This window comes from Limulus polyphemus, unplaced genomic scaffold (genome assembly GCF_000517525.1).
Source record: "Limulus polyphemus unplaced genomic scaffold, Limulus_polyphemus-2.1.2 Scaffold6948, whole genome shotgun sequence".
In the NCBI taxonomy this organism is placed as follows: Eukaryota; Metazoa; Arthropoda; class Merostomata; order Xiphosura; family Limulidae; genus Limulus; species Limulus polyphemus.
In genome coordinates this window covers 24,310-40,755 of record NW_013672558.1, presented here as the reverse complement: position 1 = coordinate 40,755, position 16,446 = coordinate 24,310, and the positions used below count along the sequence as shown (strand labels likewise).

At 31.3% G+C, this 16,446-nt stretch overlaps 1 protein-coding gene across 1 annotated transcript in view; it reads left to right on the top strand.

The window, feature by feature from the left end:
* LOC106474207 (serine/threonine-protein kinase tousled-like 1) overlaps window positions 1-16,446 on the top strand; it is a 38,057-nt gene that overhangs the window by 4,820 nt on the left and 16,791 nt on the right. The window contains exons 4-8 of the mRNA XM_022402560.1: window positions 5,893-6,087; window positions 7,832-7,942; window positions 11,029-11,165; window positions 11,863-12,024; window positions 13,327-13,491. Coding sequence (XP_022258268.1) covers window positions 5,893-6,087; window positions 7,832-7,942; window positions 11,029-11,165; window positions 11,863-12,024; window positions 13,327-13,491 — 770 coding nt within the window. The remainder of the gene's footprint in view (window positions 1-5,892; window positions 6,088-7,831; window positions 7,943-11,028; window positions 11,166-11,862; window positions 12,025-13,326; window positions 13,492-16,446) is intronic.

The following is a 16,446-nucleotide window of genomic DNA, read 5'->3' as shown; positions in this document are numbered from 1 at the left end:
CTATATACATATATAATGTATGATAATTAAATGTGACTGTATTTTACAAAATACAAGTCTACTAAAACACAGCCAAGACAGGTTACTTTGTACAGACCAAAGGTCAACTTTATGTTATTTGATATCGTAAAATGAGTGCACGTGAGCCACGTCGTTGTAACTTCTGTATTGTTAGCCAGGCACTGGTGAAAGGTCAATATAATAAAAATAATAAATATTTATAAATATATAGTGTTATGAGATTTAAGCTATTTCGTCTAAACATTTATGTTTTTATGTTATAATTTGTATTCATTCTAGAATGAAAAAGGCATAATTTATGTTTATTTCCTAATTTTTTATGGTGGTTGTGAGATTGGTCAAATCTACCGAACTCACACAGAGATTAATTAGTGAAAATAACAGATAAAATATAAAGTTTTTTCTTAGGAAACACTTGATAACTATCTGGACATTATAAAGATTTCACATGTGAAATTTCAAAATTTTCCGATGCATAAAAGTATTTTTAATGTTAAGATGAAAATTACTTTGCATGATAGATAGGCAAGATGTGAAAAGAAAAAAAAAGGCACGAGAGAAACATTGCTTTACAAACCTTAAGACTTAATAAACAAAATTAGATATTTTTCATATGAAAGCATTGTAATGTTTACCGATAAACTGAGAAATTTGTTAACATTCGCTTACTAACTTAAAAGTTATGGTATGAAAACTATAACAAGCACAAAATGGTTACGAGGTCGGTCCTATGGACCGAGCCCGGGTTGAAAGAATTAATGGAAGTTTTATTCATTGTGAATCACTAAGTAAGTTTTTGAAACACCTCTAACTGTCTATTATAGCAGTACAGCCTTTACAATATAACTGATAACAAGCACAAAATGGTTACGAGGTCGGTCCTATGGACCGAGCCCAGGTTGAAAGAATTAATGGAAGTTTTATTCATTGTGAATCACTAAGTAAGTTTTTAAACACCTCTAACTGTCTATTATAGCATACAGCCTTTACTATATAACTGATAGAGTTTGATAAATAAGAACATAACATTAAAGGACAAGAAGGGGTGTTTTGGTCCGTCTAGAACATCCTATCCACTAATATAAACACTAAAACAACTGAAACCCAGCTCTTATCATTCAAATATTTATCAAGCTTTCTCTTAAATTAACTGCATCACACACCTCTGAAGGTAACCTCTTTCAAAGGCTAATCACCTTATTAGAAAAATAAAGCTGCCCTAGTCTTACCATTCTCACCATTAAATATGATTTAATTGATTTCACCATTGATATCATTGACAATCTTAAACACCTCAACCACATTCCCTCTAACTCTTCTGTTTTCAATAGAAAACAAGCTCAGAGATATTAACCTATCCTAGTAAGACAGTCTGTCCATCCTAGTAGTGCTCCTCTTAACCCTTTACAAAAATTTAGTGTTCTTCTGAGGTGAAGGCAATATTCCAAATGTGGCCTAACTAAGAAAATTTTCAATGAAATTATAACCTATTTTTAAAACTAATTGTAAGCACTCCTATCAGTGAAAACATTCTACAGTGTTATGACATTTAGGGGGTGTAAACTTAATTCTGTGATTACGATTACAAAAATTAATAATAATTCTGTGAGGACCAGTGGTAATACTTAACACAGGATGTTTTATACTTGTTCTGTAGTTTGAAGTAAAAGATTATGTGTGTACACATACATTTCACCAGTTTATTCATTTAACTGGATGAAATAATATTCTAACTGGAAATGGCTCAGATATTGGTATCTCTCATGAAGTGGGAAAATTATGAAACATAAGCATGCAAAGATGTAAGAATATTTGACATCCAGAGTGGTTAAGCTAACGTGTGTGGGCAAAGTCGTTGTATATTATTAAAGTGCCATTCTTTTCTTATTCTAGTGATTGTTTAGTAATTTCTGGTTCTGAGTTTTTAACCCATGTCAATTAACACACTAAAATTGTCTGATGATACAGCTTGAAATCAGACTTCACTATTGATTGACATGGGTTAAATCATGTAATACACTAAAACTGTCTGATGATACAGCTTGTCAATAGTGAAGTCTGATTTATGATTTAACCTATGTCAAGTAATACACTAAAACTGTCTGATGATACAGCTTGTCAATCAGTCAATAGTGCAGTCTGATTTATGAGTTAACCCATTTCAAGTAATACACTAAAACTGTCTGATAATACACATTGTCAGTCAGTCAATAGTGAAGTCTGATTTATGATTTAACCTATGTCAAGTAATACACTAAAACTGTCTGATGATACACATTGTCAGTCAGTCAAAAGTTAAGTTACTAGGTGAGTGCCTAGCTCAAGTCAAGGTACCTGATGATGACAAAACCTTGTCGAAACATTGTACATTTGCTGTTATGTTAAACTTACATTAACATTTTTCTTCATTATCCATTCAAGCCGTCTTCAAGCATTATTAGTCTCAAAGTGGGTTCCTTGTCATCAAATTTTCAGTTACATTGTGCTATCTAATCCAATAAGTTTCTAATTTTTACAGTGAATTACTTCAACAATAGTATATAAAAAATATGAATAAAAAACAATAAATTTATCACTTACATCAGGCCTCTTCTTTTTGTTTGCTTATCGCCCTAAAGAAACATAGCCCTCATTTGTTTTAAGCAATAATAGTAGTACATAAAATAATTTTCATTTATTTCAAATATACAGTCAAGAACACAAAATAATAAAATGTGCAAAGCATACAAAATTCTATAACTTATAATTTATCTGGCTTTCAAACTTACCCATAAGTCTGTTAAAATACTTAATGACCTGTTCTATGTGAACGCTGTAATAGCAACAATGAATCTGCGGGCCGAATAACTCAAATGTCGTTGTCAAAATGAGATAGCCTTATATGGGAATCTGTAAATTAAAAATTTTACTTTAGAATTTATTTCAGTGTTTCCTTTAGAAACTAAATCTTATGAAATATCAACACTTGATTCATTAAATAGGTTTTGATGTCAAATTTATTGATATATTTTAATGATAAAAGTAGTATAATTAAATTTTGAATGTAACTTTGTAAAAACCATGAATGTGCACTTTGACCCCCAACCACGTACATAGGGTTAAACTGTACACTAATTAAAAAGTTTACATCTCAAATGCCCCCAGTAGCACAGCGGTATGTCTGCGGACTTACAACGCTAGAAACCGGGTTTCGATACCCGTGGTGGGCAGAGCACTGATAGCCCATTGTGTAGCTTTGTGCATAATTACAAACAAACAAACATCTCAAATATTCACACTGATATATTAATTTGAAGAACTAAATCTGTAAAAACCATGACATGTGCACTTTGACCCCCATCCACGTACATAGGATTAAACTGTACACTGATTAAGAAGTTTACGTCTCAAGTATTGATAAGTTAATTGTGACAAACTAAAGTATTTAATTTAAGTAGCAAATAGAAATATAATTACATTATCCATTGTAATTGAAAGAATACTGAAGAAAGTTTCTCTTCCTTGAGTTCATGATAATTTGTAAGCTGTGTGAGAGTTGAACTGTGTTATTTATACAAACTGGATACTCAGTTTGTGATGTTCATTATTTATTCTTTTCTATGTAGCTAGTAAGTTATTGTGTTTATTATTCGATCAACAGTTTAACACACCCAAGTTTTGTGCTACCAATTTTGTGTCGATGATAATTTTATTCATGCCGGTCATGTTTGGGTCACTCTTAAATGTATTATAGTTATTGCTTCAATCTTTTAGCATCAGCTGAACTAAGACTGATTTTATATACTATAATTAAGTTTTTGATTGGTATTACAGGAGGAAAAAGTAGCCGGAGTGAGACGGGGAAGAAAATAAATGATTACTTTAAGGTATGATGTTTGGAATTATTTATTTTATTCTTGTCGTGCAAATTGAAGAGGAATGGGTAACTTGAAAGCAATCTGAGAAGAATCATTTTACAGCTAGCCAAACTAATGTATTAAAATATATATAAAACATCTTAATATTCTGTGTCTCTTATTTGATTTTGGTAGTTAAATTATGCTTCGAAAACGTAACACAAAAATGTTAACAAAAGTACTCGGGAAAAAACGTAGTAGAGTTAATTGTGTTATAAATATTTAAACTTCTTTGATTATTTTGTTTTATAACACATAAAAAGATAATGTGACATTGTATTAATCTGTTTGTTTGGTTTTTATTTGTATGAGATTCACAGATAACTACTTATTTGTATACGTAGAACATTGTTAACATACATCAAAGCATTTGAGTTACATAATTTGTTTTCTGTCACAATATAATGATATGTTTTTTCTCTAGCATCAAGGCCTTAGTCCTAGTCGGTATGGTGGTTCTAAGTCTCCAACATCTCAAGGCATTTTTATGGTAGGTAGGCCTAACTAATGGCAGCTTTTCATATTTCCAAATGCTTTTTTTGATGTGTAAAATAACTTTGATAAAATTTAGTGATGAATTGGAATGTTTCATTGCATTAAAGATCCCTTTAGATTTAGTGATGAATTGGAAAGTTTCATTGTATTAAAGATCCCTTTAGATTTAATGATGAATTGGAAAGTTTCATTGTATTAAAGATCCCTTTAGATTTAATTCCCTTAAGAAAGTACAGACTGATGTAGAGTAATGGTTCTCAAAGTGTGGTCCAAAATGGAAGTCACTTACACGCATTGTCATAGCTGAGTACGTATGAGAGAACAGAACAGATGGGGTAAGACTGGTAGATTGTCCACGGGGCCTTTTTTTTCCTGCCAAAGTGGTCTGAGGACAAAAAAGTTTGAAAACCACTGGTGTAGAGCAAGAAATTGGGTAAATTAAAGAAACTGTTTGGCTGGGCATGAACTAGTGAATAACGTGTATAGAATATGGGTGTACTGTAGAAATGACAGTCAAATTCTGCTCTTTTGCCAGATCAGAATAGTCCAAATGTTGACAGTGGATACTATTGACAAGCTGCTTCTCATCTAGTCTGTTAGTTCAAAATTAGGGATGGCTGTATACAAATAGCTTTTTGTGTAGCTTTGTGAAAAAATCTGAAACAAAAAAAGTACTGTTTGATTTTGTGTTGCAAATAATAAATTTAGGTTTTGCAGAAGAAGGTCATTGTTTCATTACTAATTTTATTGTGAGATGTTGTATGTTTATAATTTACTTTTTTTACAGTCCTGCTTGTCTTTACTCCAGAGTTTGTGAATTAATTCCACACAGACTTTACTTATAAAGTTTAACCCATTTGCTGCCGCTTTGCCGTATAGGGCATGGTCCACCTCCGGCAGTTGGGTGCAAGTGTGCCATATAAGATGTATGTCTTGCAGAAATTCCGCTCGTACTTGGAGGAGTCGCAGTAAATGGGTTAAATATCTAGTGAAGCAAGGAGTTAATTTCCGAAAAATTCTATGTCACTACTTGCAAGATGAATGCATAAACACACCTATACATGCTACTTCCACCTCCCCTGAATTTTAAAGTTTAGTGTTTTCAAAATTGTACTGTATTACTGACTTTAATATTTACTATAGTACTGAGTACCTCTTTTAAAATCTATTTGTCAATAGTGCATAGTTGGCTGAAAATTACTCTTGAGCCAATATCACATTGTGGAATTTAGATTTGTGTGATAAAGTTTGCAAAAAATCTTTTGTGGAAATTTTTGTTCAAACTTTGCACGTGAGTGTTTTTACTTGATTGAATTGTTCAACCTTTCAATACCCATTTGTCTGTATTCAAATCTCTTAGTGATTTATATTTTGATCAATATTTAACGAGCGTGCAGTAAAAAAGTGTGTTGCTTTGCAGAAGTTCCAAAATAAAATTGGAAAAGTTATATACTAACTGTGTGAACTCTCGTGTCTCCAGGGCAACCAACTGAGCTCACCTTCTCTAGCAAACAGTTTAGATTTTTCAAGTATGATTGTTCCAGCACAGCGAGCAGTCCAAGTCTGTCATAGAGCCATTCAGACAGATCTCACTATAAATAAGTTCAAGGAACTTGAAAGCAAGTCGGCAATGGATCTAGAAATGAGAGATAACAAAATAGATGAATTAAAGAGGGTATGTTGTTATTTAATTTTGTTATAAATTACTTTAGAAGGTATGATTCTTTTTCTGTAAAAATGGAACTGCATGATGTGACATTGTTAATTTTCAAGTGTAATGTCATGATGTGACATTGTTAATTTTCAAGTGTAATGTCATAATGTGACATTGTTAATTTTCAAGTGGGATGTCATAATGTGACATTGTTAATTTTCAAGTGGGATGTCATAATGTGACATTGTTAATTTTCAAGTGTGATGTCATGATGTGACATTGTTAATTTTCAAGTAGGATGTCATAATGTGACATTGTTAATTTTCAAGTGTAATGTCATAATCTGACATTGTTAATTTTCAAGTGTAATGTCATAATGTGACATTGTTAATTTTCAATTGGGATGTCATAATGTGACATTGTTAATTTTCAAGTGGGATGTCATAATGTGACATTGTTAATTTTCAAGTGGGATGTCATAATGTGACATTGTTAATTTTCAAGTGTAATGTCATAATGTGACATTGTTAATTTTCAAGTGGGATGTCATAATGTGACATTGTTAATTTTCAAGTGTAATGTCATAATGTGACATTGTTAATTTTCAAGTGGAATGTCATAATGTCACATTGTTAATTTTCATGTGATGTCATAATGTCACATTGTTAATTTTCATGTGATGTCATAATGTCACATTGTTAATTTTAATACGTGATGTCATAATGTCACATTGTTAATTTTAATACGTGATGTCATAATGTGACATTGTTAATTTTCATTTGTGATGTTACAAAAGAACACTACAACTTATACTGTTAAATATTTTTATTGTTATTTAGAATTTGAATGAACTAAGCATATTTAATGATTTTCTTTTAATGACACTAGAAAAATGTAAGATGCCAAAAGTAGAGAAGTAAAAAAAACAAAAGACGGGACAACTTTAAGAATAAGCTTCTCTTCATCAACAATAAACTGGTAAATGAGCCAAAAAGAGCAAAGCTGATGAATAATTACAGATGACATTATGGAAATAGAGAGTTGGGAATTGGGTCACTGTGCCATAAAATAATTATAGATGACATTATAGAAATAGAGAGTTGGGAATTGGGTCACTGTGCCAAAAAATAATTACAGATGACATTATGGAAATAGAGAGTTGGGAATTGGGTCACTGGGCCAAAAAAATAATTATAGATGACATTATGGAAATAGAGAGTTGGGAATTGGGTCACTGGGCCAAAAAAATAATTATGGATGACATTATGGAAATAGAGAGTTGGGAATTGGGTCACTGTGCCATAAAATAATTACAGATGATATAAGTATGAGTCTTGAATGAAATGTGTAGGAACTAAACACAACAGAAGATCTCTCGTTGACATTTCATTAATATAAACTTACTACTCTCCTTAATGTCCATGATTATCACACCATCATCTTTCTCTGGTAAGAGTAGTTTTAAAACACTTATTTGTTTTTAAAGCATGTTGAATATCTCTAGTGTATATTGGATAGACTTGTCCAAGTTTGATGTTCTTGTCTTCCAAGTGAAGTATCTTTATTGCTAATAAGTAGAAACTTTGTAACAAGAAATTGTTTGATTTTATCATCCAAGAATGTAGAGTTTTTATGTATTATTGCCTGTTTAATATTAGTTGTCATAGTTATCTCTTTTAAGAACTGAAGTTTAGGGTTTGTGGCAATAATCCTGTGATAGTGATTACTTTCTTGTTTGTGTCTAACAAAATCTTGACTGTGACAGGCAAGTGAAGAAATAAAAAGACAATTACAAGCTCAACAGAAACTAATAGAAAAACAAAAGGAGCAAATAATAAAGTGTACAGATGTTACAAAACAACTTTTAATAGAAAAGGTAAGTTTATTTTTTAATTTAATTCAGTAATGCTATTTTCACTCTTTAAAGTCCAACACAATGTTTTTGTAGGACTGCTTCTAAATATTTTGTGTAGAGTATAGATTATGAAAAATATTTATGGTACAGTTTAATTCTACAGCCTAATAATTGTTAGACCACCTGCTCATTACCATACTTTGATATATAACTAGGTTAATTTTTTATTCTTAGAAATTAGAGAAAGTTTTTTGCTACTATGTAAAAATTTGACCGAATAAATGTGGATTTTATAAATTTTTTTATGTAAATCTGGTACTTTCATTGAAAATTGTTAGAAAAACACTTACAATTATCTTACAGACTTTGGCTGTTTTTGATTTTGTTGTTTTCGAAGTTATCCTGAAAAATGTAACTTTATTGCTAAATCTATAACAATATTAAGTTTTCACATTACAGGAGTTAATTGTAATTGGTTTCAGCCTTTAGCCAAAACATCACGTTTGTTGTCAGTGTCCTTATAGTTTATTATTACACAAAATAGGATGTACTTCGATGTATCAAAACTGTGCTTGAACTCTGTTAAGTTAACAGCTACAGAGAATAACATTTGGCGAAACAAGGATTTTATTAAAAGTTTATTCTACCTTACAACTCTATGAATGGAACAAGATACAAAATTTAAACTTCTATATTGTGGTATATATCATCTTCTAGATGATATGTCATAAATATTATCCTTCAGTAGCAACTGGAAAATGACCTCCTCATCATTAGTAATTAGCTACGTGATTCACATCTCCTGTTTAATTCTATGTACCCCACTCGGGTGTATTTTGCCCCAAAGACAAACTTGCTCGATTGAATGAACAAATAATAGAAAATAAACTTATCATTCTCTTATAATATTGTAAAATATTTCAGTATTGAAACTTACCAAATAAAAAATGCTTTATTTATGTTTTTTTAAGATTCCAAATTTTAATTTTGGCCAGTTTCTCCGAATAAAAAAACATTAATGTTTGTGAATTTCCTGATTTCTTTTCATAACCCCCTATGAGGAAAATGAAAATATTTTTCAACAAAACCACACCCAAACAATAACTGGTTACAGTCGATAAAACTACACTTGTACTGATGTTACGAGGTCTACACTGGTGTGGTTTTGTCAAACAATAACTGGTTACAGTCGATAAAACTACACTTGTACTGATGTTACGAGGTCTACACTGGTGTGGTTTTGTCAAACAATAACTGGTTACAGTCGATAAAACTACACTTGTACTGATGTTACGAAGGTCTACACTTCCACCACAGTTGCCATGTTGTGTTGTAATTCCTTATATTTCAGCTTTGAGAAGTCATAAGTTAATGGCGTAAACAGTAATGAAAACCAACAAAGTCAGCCAGAAGTTAATGAGTTAAAGCTGTTTTTTTTGCTATTATGTTCTACAAGATTTTTACTTTAAAAGTGATGAGTAACAACTAAGAATTTAATTTTTAACAGGTTATTACATCTGCCTTATTCCTAGTCTATTTATTAATCTGTATATTGTCCATGCCCTGTAGTACTATATTCTGGTTTTTTGTTTCTAAATGAAATTACCAGAATACAATATTAAAGTATTTTAGTTATGCCTTAGGATTTTTAAGAATTTGAGTAAGATATTTTTAGAAAGAGTGAAATATTTTATATCACAGCTTTTTCTGAGAATGGACATTCATATAATAAAATTACTAAATGGTTATGAAAGGGAACCCTCTAACCCCAAAAAATCACTGTGAGATAAAGATGTGGTTTAGTTTTCACCTCACCATTCTTTGCAGAAGCAAATTACAATAGAACATAACAGAATTACAACAGAGCTTAAGAAATAACTAAAACATTAGAATTTGTTTTTGTATTGTGTTATATTGATAGTTTGTAATAAAAGTTTTAGACTACTTCTAGCTCTATAGGTAAATCTAATAAGTCTCTGTAAGATATAGCCTATATTGTTTTATAGATTCTAAGCTTTTAATTTTTTTGAAAATATGAGGCATCTCTAGTGTTCAAAATCACATTTTCTCAGGTTGCTAACCTGAACATATATTCTCAAAAAAGTCCTTTTAATAATATAATATTATCTTTATTAAGTCAATTATTACTGCTTTATCAGTTTCTATGAACAATCTTATGAATGTCACATTTATTTGTATTAATATGGTGATAACCCTCTGGTCAAATGTGTTTTTTTTCATCATTTAAAATTATAATTATGTAAATTAACAAAATATGTGTGTGTATGTTCATCTAAATCATGACTGAGAGAATTTTTAAACATTTTTTACCTGTGAGGCATCCTACTAATTATGAAAAAAGAATCTTTATGACTTGTCGATATTTTCTTTTGAATATTCAAAATGTATGTAAGTTGGCCAAGTGAATGCATTGTTAAAGAGTGTACCTTTCTGTCATTTTCAAGTAATGGCACCCCCCATTGGTCAATATTAGATTGCCTGTTTTCTGTTATGAAGGGTTTCAATAAATTTATACCATTTGAAACTTTTATAGTACTTATCACTTTTACCATATTTTATGAATCTATTTGTATGTGTTCCAGAATTAACTTGTCTTATCTTCATTGTTATATATAATGCCCTCTCATTAACTTAGCCCTATCGTTGGCATTTCTACATTGTTGTATTAAACTTGTCTTATCTTCATTGTTATATATAATGCCCTCTCGTTGGCATTTGTACATTGTTGTACAGTATTACATAGTTATACTGTTTACTTTAGGCCCATCTAATCCTTTTTTTTTAAACCAAATAAGCGTAATTGAGTTGAGTATTTGTACTAAAACATGACTATTTATTTAGAGATTCAAAAATTTTGTTGATATTAACTAGGTTTCGAAGTGTTCTGACTTTCTTTCTCTAAATTATTTTGTCTAAATAATGCATGTGGTTTTTGAGTTTGTTTGTTTTTAGTTAAACATTGTAAGCTGATTGACACTTAACAAAAATAACTTTTCTTTGTTGTATTTATTAAAAAAGAAAGATAAAAATCAAGTCATGTCTTTTAAATTAAAAAAACATCAGTTGTTTTTTCTAATCTGTTACAGTCTACGATGGAGAAAAAACAGTCCAGACAAAGATGCATGCAGAACAGGCTAAGGCTTGGTCAGTTTGTAACTCAACGACAGGGAGCGTCTTTTGTAGAAAACTGGGTAGACGGGCATGCCTTTACCGAATTAATAAAGTAAACATTTTGTATACTACTTATATATGTACTGATAACTGGTATAGGACAATTTATAATAAATTCATTATTATTCTCATGAAGCTAATGACACACAATCTGTTTCATCTACAAAAATATTTTTTTGTCATGAAAACTGTGTTTAACAGGAAATGTCAAATGGTTGATAAAAGTTAACTTGTACATAAATTATTTTTAAAGCTTTTAATCATCAAAACACGTAATTGGTTTACTTATATGTCTCTTTACTCATCAAAACACATGATTTGTTTACTTATATGTCTCTGTACTCATCAAAACACATAACTGGTTTACTAATGTCTTTACTCATCAAACACATAACTGGTTTACTTAAATGTCTCTGTACTCATCAAAACACATAATTGGTTTACTTAAATGTCTCTGTACTCATCAAAACACATAATTGGTTTAATTAAATGTCTCTTTACTCATCAAACACATAATTGGTTTAATTAAATGTCTCTTTACTCATCAAACACATAATTGGTTTACTTAAATATCTCTGTACTCATCTATAAGTAAACCAATTATGTGTTTTGTTTTGATGAGTACAGAGACAACGTGATTGGTTTACTTATATGTCTCTGTACTCATCAAAACACATAATTGGTTTACTTGTATGTCTCTGTACTCATCAAAACACATGATTGGTTTACTTATATGTCTCTGTACTCAGAAAGCAAGAACAAATTGCTACAGAAAGAGAAGAAATAGAACGTCAACGGAAACTTCTGGTGAAGAAAAAACCAAGCACAGCCCAGCAGAAAGGTAAAAGTGCCAATGGTAATGCTACAAGTCTGACCAATGGTGATTTTCTTAAACCAGAACCACCAAAAGAGTAAGTTATATACTTGTAAGAAGTATTTTGAGAATTTTAATATGAAGTGTCGGGATATAAAATTATTTTACTAAATTTCAATTAACAGAACATTTGAAAAACACACTATTACCAGATATTTGCTTTACCAAGAAAAGAAACTTTGAAAAATGTAAGACTTTAAAAATAATTAGCCCTCTCATACAGGAAAAATCAAAGGTTATAAATAAATTTATAGTGCATGATCAATATTGGTTTGTAATAATGTGCCATTATGAAGTGTATTTATTATTAAACTACTTTATTCACCAACCCTAAATATCCTTATTTCCTGCCTTCCTATATAAAAACATTTCTACAGTTTTCAAATGTATGTGATATAGTTTCAGCAGTAGAATAAGGAAAACAGGTCTGATTAGTTGGGAATTATTTCTAAATGTATCATATTCGATCTTCAAGTATAGCTTTGCGAAACTATTTCTTCAAGAATAAGCCACAAGGAGTGATTGGCAAGCTGCTTACAAAGGTTTGCAGCATTGTTTCTCTCCTTTATGGCCGTTTATTGCTGGAGAGCATACCTATATTCAAAGTCGAGATACACATTGATTTGTTGAGACCTTGTTGGGAGGTGAATTCAACCAATAGGTTCATAGCTCATCTAGAAACTCAAATCTACCTTTTATTTGTTATTCTATGTAGAAAAGAAGGTCCTAGAGGCCGTTAAAAGATCAGAGAAAGAAAAAATGCGTACTATACATTTTAAACATCTAAAGATCCTACAAAAACTAAAGTTTAGACATTTAGAAATTTTTATTTATAAAATTAGATTTATAACTGTTATATGGTAATATCATTTTTACACTATTTTGTGGCACAAGGTGATTAGAATTATAGTTCTAAATTAAATTTTGAAACAGAAGTTCATCGGCACACTGAGTAGTGTTGTATGAAACCAGTAGTATAAGATTAAGAATTTATTTATACATCTTTTCTGAATGTTTTTAATCTCAATTTAAAACAAAACAACAAATCTTTTTGTACAGAAGTTCATCGGCACACTGAGTAGTGTTGTATAAAACCAGTAGTATAAGATTAAGAATTTATCTATACATCTTTTCTGAATGTCTTTAATCTCAATTTAAAACAAAACAACAAATCTTTTTTGTACAAAGAACATATTTAGTCACTTGATCGCCTGCTTTTTATCGATAAATTCTGCCGAACTGGTATTATCAAATCTTCTAGAATTGTCTAGGGAGAATAGTGTTCTTTATAATACAGTTAGTAATAACCTTGTTTATTTACTAAATCTCTTCATTTTAGACTTAGCTGGTATGAATATTATGAACAAGAAGAAATCTTAAAGCTAAGACAGGCAGCACTAAAGAAAGAAGATATGGACCTACAGATAGAGCTGGAGAAACTGGAGCGAGAACGTAATCTTCACATCCGAGAGCTAAAGAGAATACACAATGAGGATCAGTCAAGGTTGGCACTAAGAATAATTCTGTTATACTAAAATCTTCTTCTTGAGATGATTTATTGAAGTAATATTAAATAAGTCATCTTCTTTGTTTTGAATTATTACTCACCCTCTAAGTTATGTTATGAATATATTCTAATACACATTACGAGATAACTTATACTGTTTTACCAATAATCGGTTGAGCAATCGGAATTGGGCCGATTATTGATAATTGGGCGACAATTGGAATTGGTAGAATTTGTCAAATTTCCCGATCACAGAAAACTGATTGCCAAAAAATTAAAAATATCACCAACCAAACCACTTTATTCAGAGTAACAGTCTTCTGATTTTTAAGTATGCTTACAATCACGACCTTTTATGTTTTCCTTTTTTTTTTCGACACAAAAACATGAAACATTATTCACAATAGAATATAATATCATCAGTTAAACAATCTCTGTCTGTTTCTCATTTATTTACATAAGTTGATACACACCCATTTCTTTACGGATTGTACATTAGCAAAGGGTCGATAACAACACCCTATGCAGAGAGCCAATACACACTGTGTGCTTGCTGGAGATCTACATGGACTTTACTCGTGAAGATCTCGGGATGATACGCCATGTGGCTCCCCGTTAATACCGCACTGTGGATTTCTTCACCAAAAGTTTTATGCTCAGTTTACCAGTTATTAGGAGTAAGCATTTTTTTCTTGCTGTTTTTTACAATGTCTGTCTGGTCATTTCTCAAGTTCACACCAAGAGAAAAACACTTAACTTTTATTATTATTGTACCTTCCAAAAGTGGAACGATCTACAATCTTTGGATAGATTTATTTTTGGGTGTGGCTTCATTTTCAGCACAACAGAGCATTTTGAATGACCAAAATTTGCATCACGTGTACACTAAGTTTGTGCATTACGATACATACACTGACGCTCCTCAACATAAACCGTGTGCGTGTAACTTACATTACATGGGAGCCTTAGAATCATGCTGGAAACATTCAAACACTGTCACTTTATTTGACCTTTGGTTGGAATACTTCGTTTGTTTTAGAAAGTGGTTTATTTCAAAATGTGTAGAGTGATAACAAAAGTCATCAAAGTTATGGCTGAAGTGAATGATGAATTTAGGCAATAAACCTCAACAAGTTGTTTGTCTCTCACAACTGTCACATAAAGTTATGTATCCATCATGTACTAGCCACAAGGTCAGTCCCCATTTGTATTTTTCATTCTTTGAAATAAAAAACGGAAAGATATAGTGATTTTGTTTTGTTGTTTTTTTGCATGGCACATTTATTGATAACTTTAACCATTTCAAATTTAATGAAGCTTCAAAGTACGTTCTGTGTACTCGTTACAATTTTAACGTTAAACTGTCAACAATAATACACAATGACATCATCAACTTTACTGTACATAATCGGAATTGGGCACTACATCAATTGGAATTGGTGATTTCCAATTTTGAAATGATCAGTAAAACGGTGATAATTTACTTAGAAAGCTAAAGTAATTAAGAACACATGTGTATAGATACATATTAAAATACTCACAGTGAAGTTTTGGTGGTCAGGTATCAATTGTAGTCATGGTTAGTAGTCTATACAACATCCCAACTATAACTGTTGATTACTAACTAGATTTTATCTTACATTTCAGCTGCTAAACTACTGTTGTCTTCAGGGTAGTCCTGAGAAAGACTGTTTGTGTGTTGGTAATGGCATGAATTTGTTCCTGGGGTGGATGTAGATGGATTCTTTTATCTTTTTTTTTGTGTGTGTCATTCTTATCCTATTATTTTAGTATTGTACTAATTTATTGTATAATCATCTTTTCTGGCATGGTGAGGTATTGTAGATAGATCAGACATTGAGGAATATGGTTGTAATTTTCTTCCTCTCTGTTCTTGGTGTTCATTTTATTGTTTATCAAGTGTTCCTGGTATCCATTGTTGAGGAAAGTTGTCGAGATGTGGTTTTCTTTGTAGCTTCTTCTGTATTGCACATCTTGAAGCTGGGAAGTTCTTATGCCAATCTTTACATTGTTGGCACGATTTTAGTTACGGTCACGGTATTTACCTGTTTCTTTAAACTCCAATCGTATATGAGGAGTGTAAAAATCACTTCAGGAAGTACAAGTTTGTTATCTTTTATATTTCCATTGAGATATTTTGTCTGTTCAGGTAGTTGTTCATGAATTCTTGTAAAGAACATAAATTCAGAACAGAATATCGAAGCCACAACACAATATGATTACAATTAGTATGCACCAAACTACCTAAGAACTTGATGGATAGAAAAAACAACAATATCCCTTATGATTGTGGATTCCACTACAATATTATTACAATTACTCCATGCACTTAGAGACCCAACGGAGAGGGCAAACACTACTTACAACATCTGCTGTGATGTGGTTTCTGATACAATACGATCGTAATTACTCCATGCAAACAGATTAAAGATCCAGTGGAGAGGGCAAACACTACTTACAGCATCTGCTGTGAATGTGGTTTCCGATACAATATGATCATAATTACTCCATGCAAACAGATTAAAGATCCAGTGGAGAGGGCAAACACTACTTACAGCATCTGCTGTGAATGTGGATTCTGATACAATACGATCATAATTACTCCATACAAACAGATTAAAGATCCAGTGGAGAGGGCAAACACTACTTACAGCATCTGCTGTAAATGTGGATTCCAATACAATACGATCATAATTACTCCATGCAAACAGATTAAAGATCCAGTGGAGAGGGCAAACACTACTTACAGCATCTGCTGTGAATGTGGATTCCAACACATTGCGATCGTAATTACTCCATGCAAACAGATTAAAGATCCAGTGGAGAGGGCAAACACTACTTACAGCATCTGCTGTGAATGTGGATTCCAATACAATACGATCGTAATTACTCCATGCAAACAGATTAAAGATCCAGTGGAGAGGGCAAACA